Source organism: Acinonyx jubatus, chromosome A1 (assembly GCF_027475565.1).
Source record: "Acinonyx jubatus isolate Ajub_Pintada_27869175 chromosome A1, VMU_Ajub_asm_v1.0, whole genome shotgun sequence".
Taxonomy (NCBI): domain Eukaryota; kingdom Metazoa; phylum Chordata; class Mammalia; order Carnivora; family Felidae; genus Acinonyx; species Acinonyx jubatus.
This window is the reverse complement of record NC_069380.1, coordinates 144,923,401-144,935,546: the sequence shown is the minus strand read 5'-3', so window position 1 is coordinate 144,935,546 and position 12,146 is coordinate 144,923,401. Positions and strand designations below refer to the sequence as shown.

General features: G+C 37.3%; 1 protein-coding gene across 4 annotated transcripts in view; it reads right to left on the bottom strand.

The window, feature by feature from the left end:
* VCAN (versican) overlaps positions 1-12,146 on the bottom strand; it is a 110,390-nt gene that overhangs the window by 82,749 nt on the left and 15,495 nt on the right. For all 4 annotated transcript variants that reach the window (XM_053224619.1, XM_027038829.2, XM_027038836.2 and 1 more), the window contains exons 3-5: positions 10,357-10,734; positions 7,009-7,183; positions 6,796-6,923 (exon numbers count right to left, since the gene is read on the bottom strand). In XM_053224619.1, the coding sequence (XP_053080594.1) occupies positions 6,796-6,923; positions 7,009-7,183; positions 10,357-10,734 (681 nt within the window). The remainder of the gene's footprint in view (positions 1-6,795; positions 6,924-7,008; positions 7,184-10,356; positions 10,735-12,146) is intronic.

Here is a 12,146-nt window from a genome sequence, read left to right as displayed (position 1 = left end):
CAGTTGGTTAAGTGTCAAACTTCGGCTCGGGTCATGATCTCACAGTTCGTGAGTTTGAGCCCTACCTCTGGCTCTGTGCTGACAGCTGGGAGCCTGAAGCCTGCTTCGGATTCTGTGTCTTCCTCTCTCTCTGCACCTCCCCGACTCATGCTCTGTTTCTCTCTCTCTCTCTCTCTCTCAAAAATAAATAAACATTAAAAAACTTTGGTGAACAAAGTGAAGCATTTTTTTCAAATACAGAAATGGAAAGGTGGTGGTAATTGTATTTGAGAAGAGACAAAATTGGAAGAAATAATGCAATCACCACCAAGTTATTTCTTAAGTAATTATTATGTATCAATTACTGGAATAGGTTCTTCATTGCAATTGAGAGAGGTATGGAAGATGTTTATGGCCTTATCTCTACCATGAGTTACAGAAGTTTTGCAGAAACAAAACTAACAGGTCACATTTTGTATTCACTGCCTATAAAGCAACTAGAGAACAATGAAATGCCAAGCATGTGGAACTATGAAAAGTGGGAATTGAGAGTAAGAAAATCACAGTGTGAGCACTGCACTTGGAAGCAGTAAGTTTTCCGGGCGTCTGGGCGGCTCAGTCAGTTAAGCATCTGACTTTGGCTCAGGTCATGATCTCACGGTTCATGGGTTCTAGCACCAAGTTTGGCTCTGTGCAGACAGCTCAGAGCCTGGAGCCTGCTTTGGATTCTGTGTTTCCCTCTCTCTCTGCCCCTCCCCTGCTTACGCGTGCACTCTCTCTCTCAAAAAAATGTAAAAAACGAAGAAGAAAAAGCAGTTAAGTTTTCAGGTACAGGGAAGAGTGGAAGAGCAGAGTGTCAGAAAGCTCATGTTCTCTGAGAGGGTCAAAGCACACCTATGGGTAGCAGCAAGCACAGGATCTTCAGAGGGCCTGTGCACACACCATGTTGGAAAGAGGGAAATAAGTTTGGATTGGTTGTTCTCCAGCCAGGTGGGAGGGCTTCATAGATCATGCAGAGTTTATACTTGAGGAGGAAGATGACAGAAAATTTACTACATGATGCTGAGTAGAAGACCAACATAGGAAGAACATGGCCATGGTGTTTGAGTACTTTGATGGTCATCAAACAGACCCCTTGAAGATCTGCTAAAGGCATAGGGATTATTTTTGAGAACCAATTAGATACAGGAATAATTTCACAAACTAGAAATAGGAGTATGGAATTCAGAAGAAAATTCAGGCCTAAACGAGCAAAACTAGAAACTAACATCTTCATTTTCACTTGTTATTTTGGTGTACTTTTGTGCCTCATTCATCCTACAAGGAATGTTTTATCTACAATAGAACAAATGTGAAATTAAATTAATGAGGAAATTGTAGCAATGAAAATTTGGGAACTAACTAGAATAATGCTAAAGCCTAGAGAGGCGTGAAGTTATTCAAGGGGGAAGTGCAAAGCACGGCGAGTCGAGTGAGCACTTCTGGTTTGGAGGTTAATTCAAGAATTCATACATTTATTAAACTCTGTCTATGGAGTCCCTACTATGTGCCAAGGACATAGTGGGGATATACATGGTTCCTTTCCTCCCAGAAGTCACAGTCTTACAGGAGAGAGAGAGGCATAAGCAAACATTGTGGGGGTGGAGGTGCTTATAGTCATACACTCAAGGTTTAGAGATATAAGGGTGATCAAGGTCAACTAGGACTTAGGAAGCAGATATGAGATTAAGGAGAGAGTCCATAAAAATGAAAGAGAACGTGAAATGTGAAAGACACATCAAAGTGCTGGGAACCTTGTGTGGAAGCCAGGAAATCAGAATAGTAGGGTAATAGTTATTTCAGGTAAAATAATAGCCAAATGGTAGGATTACAAAGAAAACATAGGCCATAGAAGGACAGGATGTAAGTCCCCAAGCAAGAAGATCATAGGTCAATAATTTGTGGAATGTATGGTTGAGACTGGAAGCATTGACTCAATTGCAAGGAAATTAAGTGGGGTCAACCTTGAAAATGAAAGTAGTTTGACCTCACCTACAACCCTATGATTTATCTGCCAGGAAAATTAAACACCTTTATAAAAGGAAACCTTTCTCACAAGGACCTGCTACCGTAAAGAAATCAAATAAACAGTCGATCTATTAATTTTATTAAAAAGCAAGCAAAGATTCCTTAAGTGGTTGAGTGGGGTTTTTAGATGAAATATTTACATTGTACTCCATTGTTTCCAACATTATCTTATCTAACTTATTTAGGAATTATTTTTTGCTACGATACAAATATTTCCTATCAAACTGCCAATCTTCAGCACAGAAATGCATTAATTCACAAAGCACTTTCAGAATTATTTAAATCTCCCACTAGCAAAGTAGACATGTTTATGCACCCATGACCTTCTGTGGGGAATCATATACCAGATTAATTCCTGAACACTGTGACTTAAGAAGCGAAAGTTCTAATCAGAGAATACTTGTTGTAAACAATTTAAGAGGAATAACATAGGAACTCTTTTTGCCACTGTACTAATTTTAATTCTTCACTAATGTTCAAGCAACTTATCATGTTCAAAATGACGACATGAAAGTCACCCTTCTTCATAAAGTGACCCATTTCCAGTTATTTTCTATATACCTCAAAGTACCATGGCTCTGACTTTGACAGAGCATTGCACTCAGAACATCTTAGGAAAATTCTAGTTTTAAGAAACTTCCAGAGAAGAAATTTTATAGTCTGTGAGGATTATTTCTGTATTTAGCAGTATTCATTGTCAGAAAAAAATGTCCTTACAGTGAACCTAATTCACAGAGTTGCAAACTTTTTATTTTTTTATGTTAGAAAAAGAGCACATGAGCAGGAAACAGTACATGAGCAGGGGAGAGTGGCGGGGCAGGGAGGAGAGAGAGAGAGAAAGAGATAATGTTAAGCAGTGTCTAAGGTCAGGGTGGAGCCCAACATGGGGCTTGATCCTACTACCCTGGGATCATGAATCAAGCCACAATCAAGAATCAGATGCTCAACCTCCTGAGCCACTCAGGTGCCTCTAAAGTTGCCATTTTAAAGTCATTTCTTCTTTTGATGAATTCAGTGGAAATAAAGAACATTTTGTATATCCATAAGCTATTATTTCTTGAGCACTTACTTTGTGACACACACTGTGATAAAAGCTTTACACACTAACTCACTTCATCTTCATACCATGATTAAAAGGTAAGTATTCTCATGGTCTCCATTTCAGAGAATAAACTGAAACAGAGGTGAAATCTTGTTCAGGATCTCACAACTAGTAAGTGATAGAGCTGGGATGAAGTGGAGGTCCTTCCCGTTCCTTTTTTTCTTTTAATCTTTATTTATTTTTAAAAGAGAGAGAGACAGAGTGCAAATGGGGGAGGAACAGAAAGAGAGGGAGACACAGTATCCAAAGCAGGCTCCAGGTTCTGAACTGTCAGCACAGAGTCTGACGAGGGGCTCAAACCCATGAACTGTGAGTGCATGACCTGAGCCTAAGTCATACACTTAACCGACTGAGCCACCCAGGTGCACCCCTGTTTTTTATTACGAGGACCTTAAGTACCTCCCAAGACTGCTCTCTCAGCATTCTAGATAACTCTAATCATTTACTTGATTTTCTGAACTGTATAATCATCTCAACTCTATTCTAAAGCCTCTCAAAATTTTCCAAACCTACATTTCCAGGAAACACAAATTAAACTTCCTAATAAGGAACCCTCTCAAGTTTCCAAATCTATTTCACCAGGAAACACAGATTAAACTTCCTAATAGATTGTTTTGTGGATCTTAATTTCTAGATTTCCTACTTTAGAATCTTAATTGCATTAATTTCTTAGTAACAGTGTTCTGTTATTGAATCATGGCTAATAAGCCAACACAGTGTCTAGACCATTTCCAAGAACACAACTAATACTGGAATCCTTGCTCATGGATATAGCTAATGTAATTGCTATTTTATATTTACTATGTTTTTTTAAAAAATAGAATTGAATATTATGTTCATATGTATAAGTGTGCTACAATCATCTTAGAGTAAGACCCAGAATAGTTTCTTCTCCCCCAAATAAGCCGGATTGAATAGAGTATGATTATTTGAATTTTTTAAGACACACATACATCAGAATGAATGTGAATTACAAAACAAGAAGAAAAAAAGAGGATTGACAATCCATCAACTAAATATCTCTCGCTTTAAATGACTAAATTAACACAAAATTAATTATCATTTTAAACTACACTTCATTTTATACTTAATTGACTTTTTCATTAGACCATCTGGAACAATTTGGCTTCTGATCTAAAGCTCCTGCACCTTAGTTCATAACTGGATGTATGTTCCATCACATGCATTCTGAATACATCAATATCTCTAATTTTTACTCCCTCTCGCACATATACTTTGCTGTCAAAAATACAATAAAATATAGGTAGTAATTATGATACCCATGAATACAATAATAAATTTCTCTTATGAGGAATTTTGGCTCACCTTCAAATAATCTTTTATCAATGTGGCAATTGAAACATCAGATGTAACTTTAAAGTCAGCTTTCTACACGAATTTTTATCAATTCAAAGTTTAGCCAATGGTCTTTACTTCAAAGAAAGGCATACACTTCAGTAAAAGAAGGAGAGAGGGGCGCCTGGGTGGCTCAGTCAGTTGAGGGTCCGACTTCAGCTCAGGTCATGATCTCACAGCTTGTGAGTTCAAGCCCTGCGTCGGGCTCTATGCTGACAGCTCGGAGCCTGGAGCCTGCTTCAGATTCTGTGCCTCCCTCTCTCTCTGCCCCAACCCATTCAAATTCTGTCTCTGTCTCTCTCAAAAATAAATAAACATTTAAAAAAATTTTTTAAAAAAAGGAGAGAGACCTTTACAAGAGTGATCTTGTGATCTTCCTCATACATCCTCACTCACAAAAGCCCTCTTTAACCTCCCCCTGCACACCAGTCCAATTTCAGGGCAAGAAGGAAAGTATCAGTGTGTAAAGATTTGCTAATTATTCCAAGGGACAACAAACAAGGAAGAAAAAATTTCTAGAACAATGTCACTGTAAAGATGCTGAATATCCTCCAGAACTGTCAAATTTCTTCTATAAAACAAATAAAAGCTTTATTACTCTACAGACAGAAATTTCAGCCAGTGCTTAAATTAGTATTTATACTGATTCTTTTGTCTTTCTCTTTCAACTTTGTGTACTAAAACAAAAACATTCAAATTCCATACACACACACACACACACACACACATCCATATTTTGTAATCAAAAGACAGATACTGTATGTATCTGTATGTATGTAATCAAAAGACAGATACATATACTCATATGTGGATCCTGAGAAACTTAACAGAAGACCATGGGGGAGTGGAATGGAAAAAAAAAAAGTTAGAGATGGAGGGAGCCAAATCATGAGAGACTCTTAAAAACAGAATAAACGGAGGGTTGATGGGGGTGGGAGGGAGAGGAAAGTGGGTGATGGGCATTGAGGAGGGCACCTGTTGGGATGAGCACTGGGTGTTGTATGGAAACCAATTTGACAATAAATTATATTTAATATAAAAAATTCAGTATATATATATAGCATATATATCCATAAAATCCAACCTATGAGATACATATACCTCATATATGTATCTCATATATGTATGAGATATATGTATCTCATAGGTTGGATTTTGTAGATGTTTTCCCTTTGTCCCTATACAAAAATGGAAATTGTTCAAATCCAAAGTTCTAATTTAGAAAATACATTTACCATTCTTAAATGGTAGTTATAATAAGAATGGTAAGATGCTAGAAAACCACACTTAAGCAGCCTTCTGGTAAGTTGGCCTTCTTATTCAAGTTTAGTCAGGGCATTAGGAAAATATAAGCTACTTAGTTTCTAGTTTTCAGTCTCTGAGCTTGTTTATTCAACTCACAGAAACACAGAATCATAGAATTTTAATGTTGGAAGGGACGAGGGAAACGATCTAGTCTAACCTCTTTATTCTACACATAAGAAAGCTGAGATTCTTCTTTTCACATGCACCCATCCAAAATTAAAAGTACAAGCCAATTCAATATTTAATTCACAGAAACTTCTATTCCATGTGTCTTACAGTAAAACTGCATTGTGCCCCTCTTGTGATTTTGCCACTACTGAACTCACACTGGCTTTTAAGAACCTCTGACTCATGCCTAGTGAGAAATGATAGTGCCATAATCAATCAGACTCAAAACATCTTTGAAGTAAGGTCTATATCTTATCTGGTTTCATATCCCTAATGACTAACAGAGTACCTATCATACAGTAGGTGGTTTTTTTAATGTGTTGATTGCTTGAATGAATGTATGATTGCTCTGAATATTAGTGTAGCAAAGTTACCACAAGAAGACGTAAAACATGAGAATCCCTCCTGGGCTAGTTTACACTATTTAGTTGAGCTCTGGGTGTTTATCAGCACTTGGATTCATAGTGGTTTGTCATCACAGCATTTTACCTGAAGTTCTCACAAGAATAGGTACCACCCTTACAGCTTTCTATTCTTAAGGCTCTAAAAGTGTATTGGAAACAGTCCAATAGCAGCATGCCTGAAAGAAAACCTGCCATTAACTAAAGAAATGTCTAACCTGCATAACCATTTGGACACTCCTCCTTCTCTTTCCACTTTAATTTAAGCTTATTTTACCACAATCATACGGTCATTTAAACTAAATGCTGCTGTTTGGAATCCAAACAAGCATGAAAATTTGCTCTATTCCTACGTGCTCCCAGTCCTTCTTCAATTTCCTTAGTTCCAATGAAGTTTTAGAAATTCAAACATCGTACCATCTAGATGGTCCACGTAGCAGTATACGTCGTAAGTTTCATGAGGCGAACGGAATCCATAGGTCCTGACTCCTTCCTTCCCCATCATATCTCCGTAACAGCCTTCCCGGGGAGCCCGGATGGGATATCTGGGGAAATAAAAGACTAGTAAGAAGTACTTTATTCTTACTCTCAAATTAATGAATTACAGCTTGTGGCCCCCAGACCTCTCACCTGACGGTCTGATCAGACAGCCAACCTGCATCACACTGTTCAAATCCATCTTCATAGGCGGCATGGAGCTGCTCTGGGGTTGCTATGACTGCCCCAATATCCACACAAGCCTTCTGTGCAGTCTCAAAATTCAGAGTATACCTGCTTGTCGCCGCTCTGTAGTGAAACACAACCCCTGCAAAGAGAGCCACAAGCAATTACTGGCATGTTCAAATATCCCACCATAATTTGCAAAGTTTCTCACTGATGTAATACATCAAATTAATTGCTCCCATGGTAATAACACCATGGTGATACTTTATTTTCATTTTATGTGGCATTACATAAAGTTATGGTGATGTGAGGAGCCCCAGAAATGCCGTTCACCCAGGTGTCCCATTGTGCTCCATTAGAAAGTTTCTTAACCAGGAATTTTCTATTCTCATGTCAACAATCTAAGAAAAAGATTTAGGCCACTAAAATTCCAAGGGGTGGACAGTTTCTCCAATTACAGGTGGTATTCACATTATCATGGGAACACTGGACAACTAAACAGAGTAGGTCCTGCAGGAGATACAAAGAGTTAAGGGGGCCATGAGGTCAACTTGCCCTATTTTACCTAGGCCCAACTGAATAGAAGCACATGGAACATTCACTAACCCCGCTTCCTCCAAACATAAAACATTGAGATATTTACTTCCAGAAACAATGTACTAAGAAGAAAAAGACAATGGACTATGTATGAGCGAGAAGACTTGTTCCAATTACTAATTTGTTCCTTAATCATATACTGAGTTAATCTCCACCCCCCACAATAAAGTGTACCTAACATTGCTTATGTTACCTGATATGAAAGTCAAATTAGGCAAAAGTTTTAAAAATGTTGTATAGGCTACTAACTCCCACCCACTGCTTATCATATTCACCATCTGACTAGCATAACTGAGGGTTTCCACTAAGACAAATAAAATGTACGATTTTTATCCCAAAGAAGGCTTGAAGTAAAGTTACCCAGATTCCCCTGAGTTGAAGCCAGGCATCTTGGTACTTGCCTCCAACTCCACTTTGCTGTATGTTAGGAGTTGCATAGTCTAGTGGTTCTAGAGCTGTTCTCCAGGGCTCAAGGAATTGTCAGAGGGCTGAGGGAAGAGTAACTGGGTGGGGATGAGGGTGGGGGTAGGAGTGAGGTTTTGGTCTTCTCCTCTTACTTCAACAAGAGCATCTCCATCTTTAATTGCACTAAATGTGGTGACTCGTTTCTGTAAGACTGCAAAGTGAATCAAGGTAAGGGGCCTGGGAAGTCACTAGAAAATAAAAGTTGGGGCAACTGGGTCTTATGGATGAGATTTTATTAGGGGTCAAATTGCCTAAGACCACTTTTTTTGTTATGCAGAATGAACTTTGGTTTCCAAGATATCTTCCACTGTTTTTTTATTCCTAGTAATTCCCTTGGGTTGACAACAGTCTATGTCCCACAGTCTGACTTCTAGTTATAAGACTGTCTTCCATATGCCCATCCTTAAAATGTCTCCTTCTTGCAAGACAGGTTATGTGCCAATAAAGTAAATACAGGGGAACAGACTAGCCATGTCATAGATGATCACATCTGATAAGTGTCAACACAAAAAGACCTGCACAGGCACCGAGTAGATGCAATGACAACTAACATTCATTTTCCCATTTCTGACAGTGCAATGAAAAATTCATCAAATGCCTTTCCAAAAATTTGTACCTTTATAGAAATACTCTAAAATCACCAGGAAGTGTGTATCATACTATCTGGTAAGTATGAGATAGTTTATAGTGATCTCTAAGGCTTAAGCAAGAATTTGAATGGTTTTAAATTAGTCTTATGTCGATCAAAGCTTCCAACAGTCCTCTTGATAATTAAAAATCTTCCATGTGCACTGAAGACTGTAAGGGGGCACAAAGGGGCCTCCAAGAGCAGGGCAGGGAATATCAGTTGGTATAAGTATCTGCAGTTGTTGGGATAATTTGAAGACCTCATGGGGCTAAGGAGATTAAGTGGAGGATTTTCATTGTTTCGCAGGGGCAAGGGGAAAATCCATCGCTAATTCTTTAATGGTGAAATTAGTAAGAAGTTGTTAAATTCCTTTAGAGATTTTAAAAATATATATAAATTTATACATAGTGTGCATATACCACTACTATATATTTATAATTTATTAATAATCTATTTATATAAGATATAAATATAATACACAAACACACACACAGATTAAAAAAAATATCAGTACAGCAAAACAATCCTAGGCTAACTAAAATAAATAATAAAAAGGTCAAAAGACTGAAGAGCCCAGGATATTTAGTGGATGCCTGCACAACGTAAAAATAGATTGACAGGAGACAGTAACAGAATCTGAACATAAAAGAATGTACAGTAAATTAATTCTCTGCATCTGAAATTCAAAGTATTTCCTTTTGGCTACAGAAGAAAGTTTTAATAAAACCCTCTGTATATATTTCTGAAAGGTAAATATTTTATAGGAAAATGGAGGGATGGAAGAAAAATCTGTTCTATCATGTCTGGGTATTAGAATCTTGCTTAATAACTTGCCAAAATATTCTGTTTCCAAGAGCTATGGTATTATGTGTGTACCCAATTAAAGCAATTTTTCTTTGCTTTGTCTCCTAACTTAAATTCAAATGACATACAAACCACCACTGAAAGAGGGCTAAAATGAAAATGCCTCATTGCAAGCCTTAATGTATAACAGTTAGTATATTGACCTTTAAAACAAAAAATTCACCGAGTTTTATTTTGATCCAATACAAATGTTTCTTAGGTCCTGGCCTTTCTAAGGCACTGTGACATGTACCATGATACTTATTAAATGCCCTATTTCTTCAATGTAAGTTAAGGTAGAATTTATATTTCTTAAAAAGAAACTCAAAGATTTTAATAATTATGCTAGGACAGTGAGAAAAAGGAGAAAAGGTGTGTGTGTGTGTGTGCGCACGCGCGTGTGTGTGCACATGTGTGTGTGCGTACACACATGTCGTAAAAATTAAAATAAAATGTAGATCAGCCTTTGTGGTCTTAAAAAGTAATCACACACAGGTAGGTCAAAGTAAGGAAATAATTAGTTCTTGAACTATTTATCATGTCTTGAGCTATTCATTAATTCCATTATACTGCACTTTCCTGAATCAGTGAAGGTGCTGTGCAAAATGTCACCTTCCTTGACCCTTAAAGAAATAACAGTTCATTTTTGGTGAAAGGCATGAACTGTTGAAATGACTGATGTTTCTTCCACTTGTCCAAACTCCGAACACCATTCACTTCAAGTACTGCTTCACAACACTTCTGAACCAGGTATCATGTCTTACAGATTTGGGAAGCCTTACCGTCCACCGCCAATGATACTGTGTCTTGTGTGTCTTCAATCCCGTACATGACATCGCAGCGGTAGAGGCCCGCGTCACTTGCGCGCAATTTGACCATGGTGAGCGAGGCATCCCCGACGACCTCAGAATGTGTAGGCACGGACACTCTCCCCTTATAGCCCTGACCAATCTTGATATTCCCATTTTGGGCTACAAGAACAGTAGTCTCCTTCAAATCTTTTCCACTCTTGTCCAATTCAATCTTAGACCATTTGATTCTGAGAAATTCGCTAGAGGTGTTGTAACTGGGTGGTAACGTAGGCATGGTTGAAAAATGACAAGGGAGATTGACTTTTCCAGAGAGGGAGCCCTTAACAGGTGGGCTTTTTTCCACTTTGACTAGGAGAAATAGAAAATACAAAATTAACAGTCCTAAAAAACTCAACCAAGTCTATTAAATAAGTGAGTGGCTAAGAAACCCTTACAAGTGGTTTGGTTACTTTTTCAATAGGTGAGATAATTAGAATGAGTTTATATACAAAGGCTAGTATACAGTTTTAACAATGTTTCACAACAAAGATATGGCTTAAAAATGCTCACCTTTATGTACTAAAAATATAGCATTCATTTTAAAGTATTTGTAACTTAGAGTTCAATATGTACAAAATAAGTAATAGAATAAGGCATGTATAGCAAGGTAAGCAATTAAGAGCAAAAGGAGACTAGAATTGGTAATGTGGGTAAAAGATTGGACCAATGTTAGGAACAGCAATTGAAAGAAGAATTTATATCTACCTGTCAGAAGAGGAAAATCATTTAAGATAACTGCCACATTACCTTAGAGGAAATGAAAATAAAATTCAAAGAGGAAGTGAAAATTAAAAAATATATATATTTCAGTAGACTGGAGCAGGAAGAAGTCTAACACTTGAAGGACCCTCATTTGGTTCAGCGTTTGAACCAAAGGCTTTCATCATAATAACAAATCCAGCTGCAATCACTTTGCAGTGAAACATTACCTCTTAATTATATCCTCTGGGGGGGGGTGGGGGGGGGTAGGATTTGGTCTGTTCACCTAACCCCCACCTAAAGTATTAATCTGCAGAATGTCTTTCTGTTTAAGCCCTTAAAATTTTAAGGAGAAAGAATACCTTGAGTGCAATTTAACAGTATCATATGCAAAATAAATGACATTTTATTCTTACAGGAATCCATAACCCTTTCCCACCACTTCCTCCCATTTTCCAGTCCTGACTAATTGGCTAGACAATGTGCTGGCAATAACGATAGATAGAAATTATATTCATACACAAGCAATCCTACTTCATGAAAATATGATGAACAAGTTAAAAGTAGCCTCTAGCTGGAGTGAAATAATAATTCTTAACAAAATGATGTGTATGTAACACTTAGTGTGTTAGTAGTCAAGGTACTGGGAACATATATCTCAATACAGACATGTATCAGAAATGATATAGCTGTCAACATAGCACTGTGGATTCAGTTGGGGATAAGTCATTTTGAAAATTTCAGGAAGATATGGAGATACTATGCACTTTAAGAAAAAAATGCTCTTTATTGTTAAAGATTGAAATTTAACTTCTTAAAGGCTGGACTATAAAATCTCTCATATGATACAAATAAATCTAAAATAACCAATACAGTATTATATTTACTGTATTTATGATAGAAATCAGTCATATATTTCTAATTTATAGTGGTCATAGCTGTCATACATTTCTTTATCATCTTACTAATCTATATATAACTTGCCCCAAAACAGGATTTAAGGCACTTAACAAAATTAAATA